General features: G+C 46.9%; 1 protein-coding gene across 1 annotated transcript in view; it reads left to right on the top strand.

Moving 5' to 3' along the window:
• The window catches only part of LOC142587582 (N-acetylated-alpha-linked acidic dipeptidase 2-like), an 84701-nt gene that overhangs the window by 55792 nt on the left and 8909 nt on the right, over positions 1–20000 (top strand). Inside the window, exons 8-14 of the mRNA XM_075698699.1 lie at positions 5083–5166; positions 8398–8480; positions 11323–11534; positions 11725–11788; positions 11981–12045; positions 16887–16969; positions 18866–18947. Coding sequence (XP_075554814.1) covers positions 5083–5166; positions 8398–8480; positions 11323–11534; positions 11725–11788; positions 11981–12045; positions 16887–16969; positions 18866–18947 — 673 coding nt within the window. The remainder of the gene's footprint in view (positions 1–5082; positions 5167–8397; positions 8481–11322; positions 11535–11724; positions 11789–11980; positions 12046–16886; positions 16970–18865; positions 18948–20000) is intronic.

Genomic DNA, 20000 nt, shown 5'->3' with positions numbered 1-20000 from the left:
CTTGTCGTTTTTGTAAACCTCCATGGCCTTTTTTGTTTCCATTCTTTGCATCCAATTCATTGTCTCTCTTTCTGTCACTTTCTTTTTGATGAGTCCTGGTTGTCACGCTTTCAATTACCCTGTACGTGGTCGCGAACTTTCTTGACACCTTCCTCCATTCTGTGTCCACGCTTTTCAAGTACAGATACTTGTTGCACTTTAGCCGCCCATTTATATTCACCCGCGTTCCCGAGTATTTCGTCAAAACTAATTTTCTCTGCGCTTCTCCGACTTCAAGAAAGGCCCAATCCACATGTCCTCATGGACTGCCTCATTTGTGGCTTCACCGTGGGCCCCCAAAGCCAACCGGACCCCCTACCTCTGGTTATTTTCCAACCCCGACATGATTTCTCATTTATAGCACGAAATTGCACACACACACCACAGCCAAGTGTCGCTCACAGTGCAACCTTCCGGTGATTTAGCAGGGTGGCGTAAAATGAAGCAGCCGTCGCACTTCCCACTTCCCGCGTCCTTCTTTCGAGTGGACACGCTGTGCACAACTCTCCATTTGGATGCGTAGTCACTTGAGCAGCAGGGCCGTCTCCTTACCGCGCCGCATAGCCCAGATTCATTCCTTTTTTTTTTTTTTTTTGCGCAGCCCTGCTACGTCACGGGAGGGTTGGACCGCGAGCCGCGCTTCGCAGGGCTTCATGTGTGCGCAATCGGGTAAATTCAACGAATAATTTGAGGCTAATCATTTCGGTTTACATGGCCGTTTTGAAATGTTGGAACGCGGAAGTAGACATTTATGATCATTCCTTTAAACTGTACAATATAAACGTGTGCCGTAAAGTTTGTAACACAGAAGTAAATAATATAATTCCTTTAATTAGTGAATGGATCGCTTTGAGTTTTCTCCCACAAACGATGTCCGCTATGGTAGATAGTGAATCTGTAGCGACGCGATTTGAATAAATTTTGTGGGCTTTTTTTTTAATGTGGTCGAAGTGAAAAAAATTACCGACGATTACGTTACTTCCTAATGCGAAATTTGAGCGCAGCAAATAAGCTGTTTCACCTTTTCGATAGATTGAGGCAAAGAAATCGAGCAACACATGTATGCGCTATCACAGAATTTTTTTTTTCACACGTATTCCTTTAACAAAGACTCCACTAGGTAAGCTTCTGCTTCGGCGGCACGCACCTCTGGATTCTGACGGCGACGGCGCTGGGCCTCTGCTCTGGCAGCTCGTTTAGCAGCAGCAGCAGCAGCAGCAGCAGCAGCAGCAGACGGAGGACTTCCATCGGTCGTCTCGCTCATGGCTCAGAAAGAACTGGCAGATAATTTCGCAGTGGCGAACGGCAGCGGCAATTTCGGCTCGGGCGGTGCACATATACAGATCCGCCGCCACCGATCTGGCTCTCTGATTGCCACCGCACAGGGCGAACGGCAGCGGCAATTTCGGCTCGGGCGGTGCACATATACAGATCCGCCGCCACCGATCTGGCTCTCTGATTGCCACCGCACAGGGGTTGCATTGGAGGAGGAGCGAAGAAAGGAATTAAGTTCGAGCCGGCGCTTTGACAACCGGAGACTCGCAGGAAGAGGGGGGAGGGGGGCGGCGTGTACACCCAGCGGCAAACGATGGGGGCAGAAGCGCGCGCAGCAAGCGGACAACACGATAAAGGGAGGAGGGAAGAGATAGCAGCGACTGACTGATGCCGCTGACGCCGATAGTGAGTCAACCCCAGCTGCGGAGTTGGTTTCAGGGACAACGCCGCCGATGCCGACACAAACAATATGATACCCTCGCTTCCGCAGCGCTAAGAACCAGGTCTAGCCGTGGGAAGGTGGTCACGTATTCGTCGACGTGCCGGGGCCTACGTGAAATAACCGGCGCGTCGGCAACTGAAGAGCACCCTATCCGCCACACAAGAACAGGGGGGGGGGGACCCTTTCCTCCTCTTTCTGCATGGCGGCGACGGTGTTCTATGCAGTCACGTTATCTTGACTCTCTAGCGGCGTCAGCGGCATCCAGCGGTATCAGTCGGTCGCTGCTAGCGCTGGGGGGATGAAAGGGGGGCGGGGCTGGTTACGAGGCCGACGACAACGCCGACGACGACGCGAAACCCAGGAACGGACGCCAAAGAGCTGCGCTCTAAAAGAAAACACTGATTGTATATGAAGCAGGTCAAGTTCTCGTCAAGTTCCTCGTCGTGCTGCGAGCTCCTAAAACACAAGGTGTCGCGGCAACGACTTGACTCATAGATGTGCGTCGATGCCTTTTGTCATGTAGCGTTTTCGTGAATAACTACATTTCATAATAGATGCGCCTATCGCTGTATTAGCGCAATTTTCTAATTTCGTTTATGCTGCGGTGCATGCAATTACGAGCCATGTACGTCATTTTTGCCACGAGACACCACTTAATGACTGCGGTCCAGCGTCCAACCGTATTGAAAATTGGCAGGAAAAGCTGGAAGCTGTGGCAAATAATGAAGGAAAATTTAAATTATGGGGTTCTATGTGCCAAAACCACTTTCTGATTATGAGGCACGCCGTAGTGGAGGACTCCGGAAATTTCGACCACCTAGGGTTCTTTAACGAGCACCTAAATCTAAGTACACGGGTGTTTTCGCATTTCGCCTCCATAGAAATGCGGCCGCCGTGGCCGGGATTCGATCCCGCGACCTCGTGCTCAGCAGCCCAACACCATAGCCACTGAGCAGCCACGGCGGGTAATGAAGGAAAAGGGCGTACAGTCTTTCTCTGACAAAAAAAAAAAACTGCGCGCTTTCGTTCCTGTCGCGTTTTATTGCGGAGCTATACACTGTAAGCAAGGGAACCTATTCGGCCTGCATGGGCGCTACTGAGTTCCCTCTATAACACCCCGCAAACTCATTTACCCGTGCATCGAATGCCGATGACGTCACCGTGAAGCCAGCCGGAAGCTATGAGCCGCTGCGTGCGACCCGATGCCTGACGCTAGTTGTGAGACCTCTTCAGCAGGCTCTCCACCAGTGTTAGGGTTGGCGTCTGACACCACGTGGCAAAAGGAATTTCATCCGACCATCTTCGTCGAAATGAGCCGTGACTTCTCCTGCGATGGTTAAACGTCTCGCACTTCGTGCACAAAGAACTTTCTCTCACCGGACCTTTTACCAGGTCGAAATGAAGCGTGACTTTCTAATTCGCCATGACCGTTTCGAGTGTGCCTGTCTACCGGAAACCCCGCAGTGTACAGCCTCTTTTGTGTGTGTGTGTGTGTGTGTGTGTGTGTGTGTGTGTGTGTGTGTGTGTGTGTGTGTGTGTGTGTGTGTGTGTGTGTGTGTGTGTGTGTGTGTGTGTGTGTGTGTGTGTGTGTGTGTGTGTGTGTGTGTGTGTGTGTGTGTGTGTGTGTGTGTGTGTGTGTGTGTGTGTGTGTGTGTGTGTGTGTGTGTGTGTGTGTGTGTGTGTGTGTGTGTGTGTGTGTGTGTGTGTGTGTGTGTGTGTGTGTGTGTGTGTGTGTGTGTGTGTGTGTGTGTGTGTGTGTGTGTGTGTGTGTGTGTGTGTGTGTGTGTGTGTGTGTGTGTGTGTGTGTGTGTGTGTGTGTGTGTGTGTGTGTGTGTGTGTGTGTGTGTGTGTGTGTGTGTGTGTGTGTGTGTGTGTGTGTGTGTGTGTGTGTGTGTGTGTGTGTGTGTGTGTGTGTGTGTGTGTGTGTGTGTGTGTGTGTGTGTGTGTGTGTGTGTGTGTGTGTGTGTGTGTGTGTGTGTGTGTGTGTGTGTGTGTGTGTGTGTGTGTGTGTGTGTGTGTGTGTGTGTGTGTGTGTGTGTGTGTGTGTGTGTGTGTGTGTGTGTGTGTGTGTGTGTGTGTGTGTGTGTGTGTGTGTGTGTGTGTGTGTGTGTGTGTGTGTGTGTGTGTGTGTGTGTGTGTGTGTGTGTGTGTGTGTGTGTGTGTGTGTGTGTGTGTGTGTGTGTGTGTGTGTGTGTGTGTGTGTGTGTGTGTGTGTGTGTGTGTGTGTGTGTGTGTGTGTGTGTGTGTGTGTGTGTGTGTGTGTGTGTGTGTGTGTGTGTGTGTGTGTGTGTGTGTGTGTGTGTGTGTGTGTGTGTGTGTGTGTGTGTGTGTGTGTGTGTGTGTGTGTGTGTGTGTGTGTGTGTGTGTGTGTGTGTGTGTGTGTGTGTGTGTGTGTGTGTGTGTGTGTGTGTGTGTGTGTGTGTGTGTGTGTGTGTGTGTGTGTGTGTGTGTGTGTGTGTGTGTGTGTGTGTGTGTGTGTGTGTGTGTGTGTGTGTGTGTGTGTGTGTGTGTGTGTGTGTGTGTGTGTGTGTGTGTGTGTGTGTGTGTGTGTGTGTGTGTGTGTGTGTGTGTGTGTGTGTGTGTGCGTGCGCGCGCGCGAGTTTAGAGAGGCCCTTTCCTCGAATGGAACCTAGAAGAGAACTTCCACGAACCCGCAAAGCGCAGAAGAGGCGGACTTCTTCCTTCAGCAGGCTCGGTATAACCAGAGGAGGAGGGGCCCTCTTTCCGTGCCGGTCACGTGACATCGACGGACGCAAGATCCCGCCCACGATTGTAGAGAGCCTATTTAAGGGGCTCCGAAATGTACTTTTGATCACTTCATGCTCTTCTCATTTTCTTTCATCTACTTTTGAATAAACCCTGGAAGTTTCGTACTAGAAAATTTTGTCGCCCTTGCTTGGTCGCCATGGTCTACCGGATGCCTGCAGCCCGCCGACAACGCCACGCTACCCAATAAGTAACGTCGGTCGAGCTTCGATAGGCAGGCGCCGCTACTTCTCGGCAGCAGTACGATAGGCTACCCTGGAGTACGCAACACCAGCTATATGTAAACTAAACTCTCAATCAACATCTCATAGACATGCACCTGAGGCTATAAGGGGGCTAAATAGAACGATGTGGAGTTTCTTTATCACCAAGGTCGTACTTCGACTATGCAGTCCCGTTGACTTATAGCCGCCTTTTTTTTTTCTCATTTGTTTGCGTTCGCACACGATCTCTTACTGCTCTTCTTGATTTTGTTTTCCCCTTCAATATCTTTATCATTGCTTCCTTTTTGATTGGAGCCTTTTCTTTCTTTTTTTGTTAACTGCTTTTCTATGGTTTAGGCGACTGCAAGGAAAAGAGTGTCCAGAAAAGTGGGTGCCAGATTTCGGCGTAGCGTGTCATCTGGGAGACATCAGCTCGGGAAGGTAAGCGTACTACGTGTAATTTCTCTCCTTTCTGCATTTTCTTTTTTTTTTGTCGAAATTAATCGCTGAAATATTGTACGTTCATGTTTCCGAGTCTGACTGACCAACCTACATTCATCTTGGCATATGGATTGGCAACTTAAAGCGTGAATTTTACACGCCGCGGTGACTCATATTCGCTATCCGCTGCTGAGCACGCGATGGCGGGTGCGATTCCCGGCCTCGGCGACTGCATTTTGACGAGGCCGGAAGGCAGAAACGGTCGTGTACGCTCTATTATAGGTGGACGTTAAAGATCCCCAGACGCTATCCACTATCCACTAAATCCGGAACACTCCACTATGGGGTGCCTCGTACACTTTGAGCAGCTACGGAACGTTATACCGTGTAATTTGATTTTTTTAGCGCTAAATTTGTAATGTTCGTAGTGTAACAATTCGCCAGGGCATTACACGGCCTCGGTCGCTGCGATCTGTTTCTTCTTCGCTACTTACTTTTCAATTTATTGTTATTACGATTTTTCTTTATTTGGGGGGTTGGGGGGTGGAGATGAGCTTGTCTAAAATGAACTTGAGCTGGTTGTACTAAACCATCTCAAGTACTGCAGAAACGTCTTATTTCCCGGCCCATTAGCGTTCGCAAATTTTCCGACTTTGGGCGCGCCCTAAAATTTCTGAGCGAGGATAAGGACACACCCGGGTTATGAAAAGCGCGAAATTCAGTAGCGGCTAATGTGTGTATGTACACGTTTTGCGAAGTACATTTTTGCCCATGAAGTTGTAGACTATATATATATATATATATATATATATATATATATATATATATATATATATATATATATATATATATATATATATATATATATATACGATAACGACGACGCCGACTGTGCGCTTCCTCTGGCGCCATGATGTCTCCGTCTCGCTGCCGTTAAAAAAAATAGAATAATAAGAAAGAGAGAAAAGGCACGAATACTTTGCCTGTGGTGATATCATAGAGCACAAGTCACCGCTGCCACTGAAGCGTGTGCGGGTGCGCCGTAAGTTAGTCTGGGAACATCCGTGCCAATTTGAGATAACGGAATCGAACCGCTGCGCAGAAAATAAAGTGGTGGTAAAAAAAGGAAGAGATCCATCGTAGGAAGAAACGATGCGCGCAGAAATCTGCTTCGAAACCGGGGGGCGAACTCTACGCTGTGCGCGCACCGTGGGCTACTCTTTGAGGCGGGATATGTGTCGAAATTGAGAATACCTTAGTAACTTGCTGTTCGCTGATGATATTGCATTGCTTAGTTAGATGATATTGCAACGCGAGTTAATGACGTCGTAGTTGAAATCAAGAAAAAGACATGGGGGGCATGGGCGTTTAATGAGGAGGGAAGATAACCGATGGTCATTTAGGGTTACGGACTGGATTCCAAAGAAAAGGGAAGCGTAGCAGGAGGCGGCAGAAAGTTAGGTGGGCGGATGAGATTAAGAAGCTTGCAGGGACAACATGGCCACAATTAGCGCATGACCGGGGTAGTTGCAGAAGTATGGGCGAGGCCTTAGCCCTGCAGCGGGCGTAGTCCGGTTGATGATGATGATGTGTCGAGCTTTGCGATGCGAAGGGCTCGCCCTGCCATACCAGAAATACAAATGTGTAATGGCGGGCGCAAGGCATATCCACTTTCCATGTGGTATGCCTTGTTAACTCGGCGGCTTAAATTCGTATATTGAAATATGTGCCGTATAAGGTAATTAAGTAGAATTTAAATTAATATAACGATGTTAATTATTCAATTAAGCATGTTTTATTTCTTGTAGAAGTAATGGCGGCCTTATCGAGTAACTTAGATGAAGATTTAGAATTATGCTAACAGCCACAGGCAATTTTTAAAAATTTGGTGCAGCTGAAAAAAAAAGAAAACACCCTGTATAACTACGCCATATATTATAGTAGAGTTTATAACAGTAAAAGAGGAAAAAAACGAACGTTGTTTAAATTACCTTTGTCGATTTAGACGTCCTGTAGCGGCGGTAGACATATGAGGATTAAGAAAAAAAAACGTATACTTAGATTTAGGTGCACGTTAAAGAACCCCTGGTGGTTCAAATTTCCAGAGTTCTCCACTACGGCGTCCCTCATGATCAGATCATGGTTTTGGCGCGTAAAACCCCATAATTTAATTCTTAACGTACGAGGATAACCTTACACATCGGTGAGCTGTGACTTACCAACATGCAACACAGGGCGTTCGTTATTCCCCACATGGAGCCACAGAGGCGTGAACAGGAGCGGGGACAAAATACTCAGACACTGGGTGTTTGATTAACATAAGTCTAAAACATCTTATTTATATTGATGTGAAGATAATCAAATCTTCAGATCACCGCATTGAGTGGTGTCAGTAGTTGATAAATTAGTTTTAATTTCTACGCAATCTATACGCACTTTCTGTACACTGTCAAGGCACTTTCAGCACAGCACCTATTGACAGGGCAGCTTGAAATTTAAGAGCCTGTCTATACATCAAAGCTCTATCATTTCACGTTACAATGAACACAAAAGTAGAAACAACTGGGACATGCGCTATTCCATCTTCTCATCCGAGACAGCGGTGGGGTTTACACAGCAACACATTAATGGCTGGGCTTTGAGAAACGCAGTAATGGCAGGCCTTCGGATAAATTCTGACCCCCCTTAACGTGCACCTAAACGTAAGTTGACGAGCAACTTTGCACTTCGCATCTGAGCTGCCGGTAGTCCAACACGCGGCCACATTTCCAGCAGCAGTATAGTACAGCGTAGCCACAGAGCCAACGCGGCGAGTATTTGTCTAAGGTGGCGAATGACTCCCCTCCTTGCCTTTTGCGCTCGTGGTTTTATTCGCTCTTGCCGGGAGTTATCTCGGCAACAACTCTGCATATGCATATTAGCGAATTTCACACAAAATCGTGCTCTGACTTCGAGTTCCGCATTTCTAGATCTAATTTATGGCGCACGCCTGGCATGCGATAGATTGCTCTATGGACTTAGCCCAGAATTAAAACATACAACTGGTTGTGTCGTACATATACGGTTGCCGCTGCTGTCGACATTCGCTGCGCGCTCTCATGCGTTGACAAAATTTGATGTGTGGATGTATCTTTTACTTGCAGCCCAGATGCGCAGACGATAACCCTTCACTGTGTACTCTATTCAAGCGAGGACGTTTTAAAAATGTATTTTCCACTGTACGTCACGCAGGTTGTCGGTACACATTAGCAACGTCATCCACGAGAGCAACATCCAGAACGTCGTGGCTTACTTCCCTGGAGAAGTTGAACCAGGTTAAACAACTTCTTTATATCTTATCTCGAGAGCGGGGCTAAAAAGGCATCCAGTGTATATCATTGAGCGTTGGTGACCGCCAGGCTTTCAATATTGACCGCTGTTATTTCATCTAGTACATTTGATATGCAGTGAGAGTCATTATAGCATTTTTCAGGCCTATCGGAGCCGGATAGTAGCAGACGTTACTGTGCGGATTCTTGTTTTTTTTTTTTTTTTTGGTACAAGATGCTTTCGTTGTATAAGTGAAAAAATAAATAAAAATAAAGTGCGCCATGTAACGACCTTAAGAAACCTTAACGTCTAAGGTGCTTCTAAGGCGTCATGAGAGTAGTAATTCTCACATAGAGCGTACTGATTTGCATGTCATTTCTTGAAGCTGTTCGTTGCAGCAGTGTCTTATTGCGCTGCGGAAATGGCGGAGCGTTGCCCTGCTCAGTGTTCTATAACGATAGTTTTCATGCTGTAAAACAGTGTCGGATTTGTGCAGCAATGTAGTTATTAAGGCAAACTATGTCTTTTTGATCTGGCGTGAAAGGCGAAGGGTATACAATAATGTGACAGAAAAGAAATATGAGTTCGCAGCCAAGAGCAGAAAACACGCCCCAGTTGAGGAACTCGGGTACATCGAATTGTGTCCTGTACGGAGAAGCAGCAACTGTCTGAACACCGTGGAGTGTCTGCATAGCTCGAAACTGAGAGTTGAAACATTGACTTCGACTAACAACTACTTTGATTTGTCCAATTGTGAGAATTAAGGAAAAAAATCCACTTTTAGTACATCCATTTTTTAAAGTTTTGTTTGTGAGGATTGGTGTAGCCTCGGCACGAGATTTCATGCGGACAATAATTTTTCCATTGTATTTCAAGTGAATTTCATTTGCCTTCAAAAAATCAAACAGATAGAAACACTCTTTGAACCCATAGCGAGATCCTAGGGGTTCAGCTGGTAAATATTACGCAGTTTCATGCAGGACAACTCAAAAGGCATTACGATGAACAAGGACAACAGTAAAATATATTTTACAAAAATACACAATATTAATCGACAAGTACAATAGTCAACTTTAGAAGGCAACAGGAATAAAAAGGGCAGCAGTATTACGGAAACAAAAAATAATCGATGTAATGTTATCAGAATTATGGTCATATAATGCTGATTTAATAAATAGTTAACTTTTGGAGTTAGTTTCATATGCGGGGCCATAGTCGGGTGATCGTTTCTTATATTGTATTTCTAACGCCTGCTTTTGCAACCTTACTTATAACACTGTACTTATAATCTTGTTATTTGAACGCAGCTTATGAAATTATTCCGCTAAATATACTTGCTTGCTGTATATCCCCATTTGACGTTGCCTCACTTTCTCATCAAGTTGCGCCAAAACTCAGCGTAAATCAGCACGTGTGCGCGTTTAACTTATTTTCTTTATCTGTGTTAAGGAACGATCAAGCCGGTTGTTACGACCCGTTTGTAACCAATTTTTAACAAACGATTAACAAATAATCGTTATACGATCTTTGACAACAGTCTCCAGAATATTGTGTACGTATATATCAGAGACTCTACTATATAGGCGGGGTTCTTCAGTAAGACGACAAAGTAAATATAAGCTCCTCCTTAGCTTCGTATCCCGTCACCTACAATAAAGTGCCGCGAAGGGAGAACATGGCGGAAGGGTACATTGATCGGTGATGCTATTAGGGGATACGATGTTTGTGCGACGCTTTTTTTCTTGTTATGGCGTTCGTTTCGTTTCTTTCGCTGGCAGTGGCTTGTCTTATTTGTCGCGTGTTACGTTTCCGTCATAGCTAGCCCTTCTCAACGCCTTGATTCACCCTATAAGGAATTTCGTAACGGGTATGAGTAAGGAAATCTCTCTGGGGACGGGGGCATTCTTGGCACTTCATATCAGTGGAACGTACGGGTCTTAACCAAAAGGAGCCGTAGAAGAAGAAAGCAGGGGAACGTGCTTTCTTTTTCTTCATGGCTTTCTTCTTCATACTCTTCATCATGTCAAAACAATAAAGTACGGGTGTTAGCCAATAAGAGCCGTAGAACAAGAATCCAGGGGAACGTACCTTTCGTTCTTTTTGAGGGCGTTCTTCATCCTCTTCATGGTGTCAAAGAAAGAAGCAGGTGTCTTAGCCGAAAAGCGCCATAGAATAATAAATCGAGGGAACGTACCTTTTTTCTTCTTCATGACGTTCTTCTTTATCCTTTTCATGTTGCCAAAACAATACAGCACGAGGCACGTGATTCGAAACGGCGTCCGATACGATTCGCAGCGCGTCTGAGAGGTGGCTGCTCCGACTGATGAAACTTGACGGAACCCTTGGGAAACTTGCGCGATGCGGCTATTAGCACGACGAGTCGTAACCCATTTCGGACAAGAAATCGTATCATGTGGCTCCTGCTTTACATGCGACCTCTGTCGTGCGGCAGATTCCTGCCAAAGTGGAAGTTTTTCTCTCTCTCGCTAAAAATCCCCCCTTTCTTTTTCCCTCTGTCGTACTCGTCTGACCATACTCACTCGCTCGATTAGTCTTTTTGTCTGCCGAGTCGGTCCGTAATTGCAAGAAGTTTTCCGAAAATTCTGAGATTCGCTATTATGGGACGACGTGTACGCGGGCCCCAACCTGAAGGGTTACTTCTACAATTCTGCTATCTTCAACAGGGAAGTCTTGCGGAAATGTTAGCGTCGTCAGTTTACTGTTCCTTACACCGAATTTTACTTCCGGGGGTTGCGCTGTTCCGGCTGCCTGCACTTGTTGCTGTGGAAGCGAGCGGCGATGCATTGTACAGCGGCATCTGTCTCGGCGCGTACATTGGGCGTGCAGACCGGTACGTGGTGTTCGGCGTGCCCCTGGACTCGTGGGGCGGTGGCGCCGTGGCTCCGGGCTCGGCTTTGGCGCAGGCGCTCGGCCTCTGCTTCATCATCAACAAGCAGTACATCGACAAGAAACACCCGTGGCGGCCACGCAGGACCATCGTGTTTGGCGCCTGGGACGCGCATGAGTTTGGCGAGGTCGGAGCCACCGAGTTCATCGAGGTACGACACAGCTCGTATCCGTTCCCCCTTTTCGCACCCTTTCGTGGTTCCCGCGGAAATTAGCCGCTGGTGATTATCGTCATGCTTTCGAGGACTCTGAGGAGTCTTAAAATTCCGTGCCGTCTAGCTGCAAGCGAGAAAATGGACACAATTGCGAGTTAATGCAGTTTTTCTTTCTTTTTTTCCATAGGGACAACTGCACAAGATGTCGACAAGAACGGTAGCCTACTTGAACTCGGACATCTGCACCTCAGGTCAGCCAATACTCGATGTGTGTCACGCGAACAACAGGGGCAACGATGCTCATTATAGACCACCTATTTCCATACGCCATCAAGTTCCGGTTTCTTTTCTAGATTTTTGCGCGTGTGGATCGATGCGGTCGTTGCTTATCAAGCTGTGCGCTATACTTTCTCTCGCGGTCTTGTCTTTCCTTCATACTGCAGGGCCAGAGTTCTCGGTTACCGGTTCGCCTGTGTTCTCGAAGTCATTTAGAGAAGCTGGAAAATGGGTAAGACGATGGGCCAAATATTTTGTCCTGATGGCTCCGCAGCGCACTGAGCGAGAACGAGTCTTCTCCTTAGCCGTGAAATCGGCTCCCCCGCCCCCTCCCCTTGCGAAAACTATATATACCACAGACCATGTATATCTGACAGTCGATCAGTAGTGTGATCATAAGTAAATGAACGTCTCCTATATACGCCACGTGCCCATATACGGGTCAGAGCTTCGCCCTGCTGAGTCTCGAGCGCCAGCATATGCCTGAAATCCCGTACTCCCATGCCACAAACAAGGATGCAGGTAAAAAAATAAAAATCCTCCTCCATTCCACCCTATGAAAGTGGATGTATGTGCAGGGAAGCTGTTGCCGACAAGCTCCACCACCACAAGCGACGTACGTCACGCGTGCGCCCACGTGTGCGGAAGTGCAGCAGCATCCTCATTCTTCTAGGCCCTCCGCCGAGCGCAAGTGCATTATTGAACTAAATGAATGTTTCAAATTAAATTGCGTCAGCAAAATGCGTAAAGTACGACTTACACCACCAACTGCAGACATGATATCTTCGGATTGTTATTCGAGTATACAAGAAAACATAAATCTGTTGCGCGGAAGCTGAAAAACAGCTGCTGTTTGAGGTCTGTCTGAGTGGCCGCGGACGCTAGGTGACGGTACCGTCAGCAAGCGCGTGACATTCCCAGGACCAAGGGGGCCGGTTTTTGCAGGCGACGCTAGCACCGCCTGGATTTTAACTATGTTGCACTGATACCAGAAAAATGTTCACTTATGTTTTCAATATTATTCACTCATAATGTAAATTTAAAAACGACAGGCGACGTCTGAATAATTTCTGGTGGCTTAGAAAGTTAAACGTGTATCGAAAGCGCAATGACGCTTGTGAGGAGTACCGCACAGCAGATGAAATAAAAGACATGTGAATAGCGTTTCAGAAGATATACAGGTGCGTAGCATGCATAAGTGTTTATGTGCAAAAATATAGTATGTACAATCCCGCCACACATTTCCTGGTGAACACAAGCTGTCCGCCGCTGAATGAAAAAATACATCCGACCACATAGAGCCGTGGCAGGCTGGCATGTTGTTAAGGTTCCTCCACTTTTTTAGCTGAAGATGTCGCACCACTTCGTTCACAATATTCAACAAACTGCGGATCGCTTTGAGCATAAACACTAGGGCAAATTGTGCCGCCACTGTTCTGGTCCAGACTGCCTACTCTCTCTCTTGCCGTGACCCATTTGAGAAGTTGTCACGATATAAATCTTCTCAGAGTTAAAGCTGGATTTGCTTCAAACAGATTAAAATTTATAAGAGAAATGTTTTTGTGTACGTATAGGGTTGAAGCGTTACAAATAAAGTTTACAATACAAAGGTTTAGCTGGCGCTTCAATTAGCGCTGCCGGCGGTACGCTGTTGTCGTTTCGTTGGTGGCACCACCCCAAGGCTTGGACGCGAAACACGCCATATGCCGCAGGCTTGCCATTAGCACAGCATACATCTTCATTCTTATAGGCCTTCCGACCAGCACAAGTGCATTATTGAACTAATTGAATTTCTCAAATTGATATGCGTCAATAAATTCGTAAAGTACGACTTACACACAAGCTGCATACATGATAGCATCGGATTGTAATTCGAATATACGAGAAAACATAATCCTGTTGCGCGGAAACACAAAACCTGGTTAAAGGACAGACGAATTCATCGAGTGTCTTCTACTTCTTCACTATCCGGCGCTTCAGATTATATTGATCGACGGTAAACGTTTGAAAACTTGCCCTGTACAAGTGTTTCGCTTGCATTTCAACAATACTTGTGCGGGTTAGTCGTAGTTTGTGATAGGGTTAGTCGTAGTTTGTCAGTGCGGTTGCAAGCTCATTCGCGCGGGTCACACTAGGAGGACAGTCATCTTTCCTGCATACACACACCCTGACAGCAGCTATGTCGCATCCTGGTGTCGTTACGTTCTGCAGCTTCCCTATAGATGAGCAATGGTGCACACGAGTCTGACACATTCATTGTCCTGCATCGAGGCCACCCGACTTCGGTAGGCTGCTTCTATGCGCACCTGTGTTGTACACCATCCGGTTGCAGCTGCTTTGCGTATAGGAACAAGTACGATGGAGAGAGTGAGCGCGCGCGTCTTTCGTGCGTGCTTGAACGTGTGTGTGAGAGAGGAGAGAGAGGAGAGAGAGAGAAAGAGAGCGTGCGTGTTTGTTGCTTCTCTTTTTAGCATAAACACAATATTGCGGCGTTTAACGAATCTTGTCTTTGCAACGGCATGCATGCGTTACTAATGTGGAGACGCGCGGAAACTAAAGTTTATCAGAAATGTAATCATCAGCAGATGGCATTACGCAAATTTCGGTTTCAAATATCTCAATTCCGAGAGTAATCGTTATCCAAATTCGATACACTAGTTCTACCTATTTTGAATAGAGCAGGAATTGACTCAGGAATCGAGGCCCTTCGTCGGCTTTATCGGCATGCTAGCCACAATCTTTTATTGCGTGACTATAAGTGGGCGTTTCTAAATTGCGAACACCGCGTGTCGCAATGCTAATAGCATTGTACATAATACATAACTTTGTGCATAGTAATTGACTATTTTCAATCAGTTTCAAAATTACACGGAAGTAATTTCATAAATTATTAATACTTCTTTGTCAGCTTTCGTGAAAACTAGCACCAATTTTATCTAGAACTTTGTGTCATCACAGACGGCGAAAAGCGCCGGTGAAATGCGTTTCGAATACGCGAGTTGACATGAACATCCAGGATTCAGTGTCGACATGGAAATCTACCACGCGATGTTACACCTTCACCTTTGCGATTAGGGGAAAAATGTTTTTTACAAAGCATTCAGGCCTTTACTTTCGCCACGTACATCGTGATGCTGCATTCAGCGCTTAACTGGGGTACTTAAACAGCAACACACATAAAGTGTGTGTGTGTGAAGGGGAGGGGGGGGGGCGTTACATCTGCATCATAATCACCATCAGCCTATTTTTATGTCCGCTGTTAAGAGGAAGACCTCTACTAGCGATCTCCAATTACCCCTGTCTTGCGCTAACTGATTCCTAGTTATACCTGAAAATTTCCTAATTTCATCACGCCACCTAATCATCTAACGTCCTCGACTGCGCTTCCCTTCTCTTGGCGCCCATTCTGTAACTCTAATAAACCACCTGCTAATCTGCCCTACGCAATACATGGTCTACCCAGTTCTATTTATTCCTCTTAATGTCCACTAGAATATCGGTTACCTCCGTTTGCTCTCTAATGCACACCGCTGTCTTTCTGTCTCTTAACGTTACGCCTAACATTTCTCGTTCCGTCGTTTGCGGCGCATTGTACTTAACTTCCTCTCAAGCTTCTGTGTTAACCTCCAAGTTTCTGCCCCATATGTTAGCACTGGTAGAATGCAATGATTGTGCACTTTAATTTTCAAAGATAGCGGTAAGCTGCCGGTCGTGAGTTGATAATGCCTGCCGTATGCGCTCCAACCCATTCTTATTCTTCTGTAAATTTATTTCTCGTGATCAAGGTTCCTTCGAGTGATTTACTTAAACATACTCTTGCACATATTCTGAAGACTGATTGCCAATCATAAATTATTTTTCTTTTGCCACACTATTAAACATTACCTTTGCGTTCTCCATATACAATCTCCAAACCTATTCTTACCCTGCTCTTACACTTTCGTGGCTAAAGTCATAGATAATTTGTTGCAATTGATCCCCAGCGTTGCTGAACAGGGCAATGTCATCTGCAAATGTTGCCGAGATATTCGCCGTTGATCCTCACTCCTAGTCCTTTCCAGTCTAATGGCTTGAACACTTCTAAGCATGCAGTGAATAGCATTGGAGAGACCAGAAGCGCTGAACGCGTCACCGGTGACGCATTGCGAGTACACGACACGCATTGCGCAGCCTATCGTGTTATTCGTTTTATGCACCGAGCCGGGTTGTCGTGGACGACGGGCAGGTGCGTTTCTATTGATAGCCAGGCGCTGCGTCTGCGAGCGTGCTTAGCTTGCCGCGTGACTCTGCCTGCGTATACGAAGGGCAGAGAGACCACCGCTCACATCACCACGACGCTCCAAACTGGTCGCCACAACCAGCTGTCGCTCTTGTCCAAATGTATGGATTTTCAATGCGCGGCGAACGCTTATATTCCGTTCGCATCTGATTCGAAAGACCATTTCGACCTTGGCGATTATAAGCAGCGATCATTTAACGAGCATGATAAAGACTTCTTTTATTGATTTATTACTTTTTGCACGAAAGCTTGCGGTGTGAGTGGCCTAACAATTAACTAGATCGCGCTAGTTCATTCTTGATTGTTTTAGCGCAAAACAAAAAAGCCGTACCGCGCAGAGGACTCGCGTCTTCACTCGTGCAATACAGCTTTTACTGATCGACTATTGTGCCTAGAATATCTTGCTCAAGGTTGGGCGGCGTCGTATTTGAAAGGACGTGGTCGCGCACGAGACAAGTGCCACCATGCTTCAGTCTACTGACCCTCACCGGCATAAATGGATGAGTTTCAAGGCGAGAGTCTACAGCGTTCGTTCGCTCTTTTCTATTCTCGTGAAGACCGTTTTGCATAGTAAAATCAGAAAACTAGAACGGTAAAGGAGGATGAAGACAAACGTTCCCACATAATCCAGCAAGTAGGAGAAAGGCTGCATGAGCCAGCTGACAGGGAAAGACTTGGTTCACTTTAAGGCACACATGATGTTGCTCTGTATACACTTGGACAGTAACTTTGTTAAGCGTGCGTGAATTACTCCATGAACTTCGATTATGTGGTGTTCCCGACTCTGCCGACAGGTGCCTCACTACAGGAACACAAGTTACTACAATGCCTGGCTCAATGACCTGCACGCAGCGGCTGGAGAGAGCGGCCAGCCTGAGTAAGCGGCTAAGACATCAGTGCTGCTTCTTCAGTTTGCCGGTGAAACAACGCGATGGCGAAATGCGTCGCTTGGAGCTGCGTTGGGACAAATACAACTGGGACTAAGCACTCAAGTCAAGACGACGCGTTGCTTCTTGCCTTTTGAGCACGTTTGTTCTTGCGCGCCAATGCCTAAAAAGCAGCGCATTTTGCCATTGCAAGCGACTTGTAGCGCCGCACTGCCGGATGTTGCCACCGGCCGCATTGTCGAACGAAAAGGCCGCACGTGTCTCGCTGGCGTCGAGGAAACGCGAGTGCGAGCAATACCGCGAGGTTCAGGTCGGGCAGTTGTGTTTCTAAACCTGCAAAAATCAAAATCTGTGGAACGGCTTCCTGCCTGGCCGCGGTAGGTTCCTTTAAGCGGCAGAGAACGCTGTTAGCGAGTCGGTGACTGCAGATTATTTTCTATAGTATTGTGGGCGCATCGTCAGATGGGGCAGAGTTCTTGTTGCAGCTGAATCAGCCCGCATGTTTTCAACTTCAACGCAGTTTAGGCTGAAATTTGTCCTGGGATACGGGCCACATATGCTTTACTATAAATCGGAAGCATTGCAGCTGGTAAACGAAGCACTTGTCGAATTACAAGCACGCGTTCCTTTTTCTTCCACTCTTTTTTCTTCCCCCTTCCTTTTCTCGTAAGCAGTCTGCGCACTTGGTTTGAAACAGCATTCGCCCGACTGTTGCTCTGACGAAAGTTTTCCTCCTTTTATGAGGTCACATACATCCGATTGTTATTGTGGCATCTTTTTTGGCTTCGCTGCATCCTACACATAAACCGTAATGAGAGCTGGCACGAATATTAGTCCCACTAGAAAAATGAGCATGTCAGAAGCCGAAATGGTCTCCAGTGAAGGCGTCATCACGGCTTCAGCATAAAAGTGTCATTTCGACGGAGCACAAATTATAGCTTCTCGCCACGTGCAGTTATTTTCGAAATTTTCCGAACAGTGAGCAGGTGATCAGGACCACGCGACTGCGGGCTGCGCAATGAGTGTAATCCGATCCGATCCGAGTGTAATCCGAGTCTTCTGGCGCTACAAGACTTTGGTGGATGAAATGAGGAAAGGCATATCACCTTTTCCGTTTCATCTTTAGAGGACCTAGCAGCTCTTGTCGGGGAACAGGTGGCCTTGACTGTTTTGAAAAGGTATTGAAGGACCGTGAACTCTTTTGGGGACAATACCATCTAACTTATATGCAGATCCTTCATTCCGAATCGAAGCCGCTATGAGCGCTTTAATACTAATGGTGCGGTACCCGCCGTGGTTGCTTAGTGGCTATGATGTTGGGCTGCTAAACAGGAGGTCGCGGGACCGAATCCCGGCCACGGCGGCCGCATTTCGTGGGGGCGAAATGCGAAAACACCCGTGTACTTAGATTTAGGTGCACGTTAAGGAGCCCCAGGTCGTTCAAATTTCCAGAGTCCCCCACTACGGCGTGCCTCATAATCAGATCGTGGTTTTGGCACGTAAAACCACATAGTTTAATAATCTTAATGATGCGGTACGGAAAGGCAGGCATGCTAAACCTGACCATAAGAAGAACGAGACGGACAGCACAAACGCTCGTTCTTCTTGCGCCCGTGTTTTAAACTCATGAATTCAAGCTTTCCAACTTGCTGAGCTTTCTGTCGTTCTAAGCTAATATTGTGTTCACCCTAATTTCATAAAACCACCTCCGCCTTCAGGATTTCCGCAGAGCTCATTTGGTTGCCCTTACATCCATGTCAAGTATAAAGGTGTCTCACAAGGCCGCCTGTCCACCAAGAAGACTGCTTCCTTTAAGTGCACATGGTCAGGTGCACTCATACCAGAGGAGTCATCAACGATGTGATTTTCTTTTTCTTACTTTTCAGTCTGCCCATGCTTAGGAAGACTGGGGGCTTCACACCGTTTATGCAACTTGCCGGGATTCCGAGCCTCGACGTCGCCTTCGGTGTAAGAAACAAAACAGCCGCGTGCGAGTCCCAGTCCCTATTGGCGGGTTTTGTGTGCATGACGTCACGACACCTACACGGACTCAGTGGGCCGCGGTCGATTCTGTGTTTTCTTTCTGTTTCGCTTCTCATTTCACATTGTGATGGATCTCGCTAATGCCCGAGTTCTACCGAAGCGAGTGCCGAAATACTTAGAGAGTCGTTCGTGCGGCTTTCAACGTAGCAATCACGATCAGTGTTCCCCTTGCAAAAAAAAGGGAAAAGAAAACACCACGAATGAACTAGACCGGACACATTTCGAGCGAGCCAATCATACAACTGCAGTCGGGCACAGACTTCAACGGTGATCCGACCGCGCCTCTTTCGCGTTGCGTTATCGCGTTGCGTTTCAAAGACCGACACTCGTAACGTGTTGAATCATTCATTCAAACTTTCAAACGCATAAAAAGTAATAACCTTTCACTTATTAATATTTAAAAACATACCATAAGCACTTGCAAGCGCACCCTAGGCTATTACTATAAACATCTCGTTCCCGCCGTTTCTTAATACGTTTCTTTATTCTTTTTTCTTATTTAATGTCGTAGAAGATTGCCCCCCGTATTCTCAAACGATCATCGACTCGAAGCGCTTCCTCCACTTCCTGTTGACGTTGATGGGCGATTATTCCCTTTGGATCGGACGGCCATGCAATTCTTGGCCTTCCGTGGTGTAGTTTTGTGTGGAGGAACGTTCCAGAATACGGGGGTCATCTTAACAAAGGCGCGGCGTCCTTTCACTTGAGCTTTAAGTGAAGCATGTATATGTACGCAATTATGCTCAGTCCATTGTCCCAGTTTCGCTTTACTAAGAATAAGCCGGAAACTGACGAGACAAAACGAAGCAGCTGTGAATACGTGCTTTCCGCATAAACGCACCGAGCGGGCTCGTGACGTTGTTTTACGGCTGCTGCTGCGTGCGCACGCAGTTGGCGTACGCGCGGATGCAGCGCAAAAGCTTCCGGCTCTTCTCGCGCTCGCGTTTAGGTCACGGTGCAAGAGTGGGTGGTTTAGGT

The sequence above is a fragment of the Dermacentor variabilis genome, chromosome 1 (assembly GCF_050947875.1).
Source record: "Dermacentor variabilis isolate Ectoservices chromosome 1, ASM5094787v1, whole genome shotgun sequence".
Lineage (NCBI taxonomy): Eukaryota > Metazoa > Arthropoda > Arachnida > Ixodida > Ixodidae > Dermacentor > Dermacentor variabilis.
This window is presented reverse-complemented; position numbering and strand designations above follow the sequence as displayed.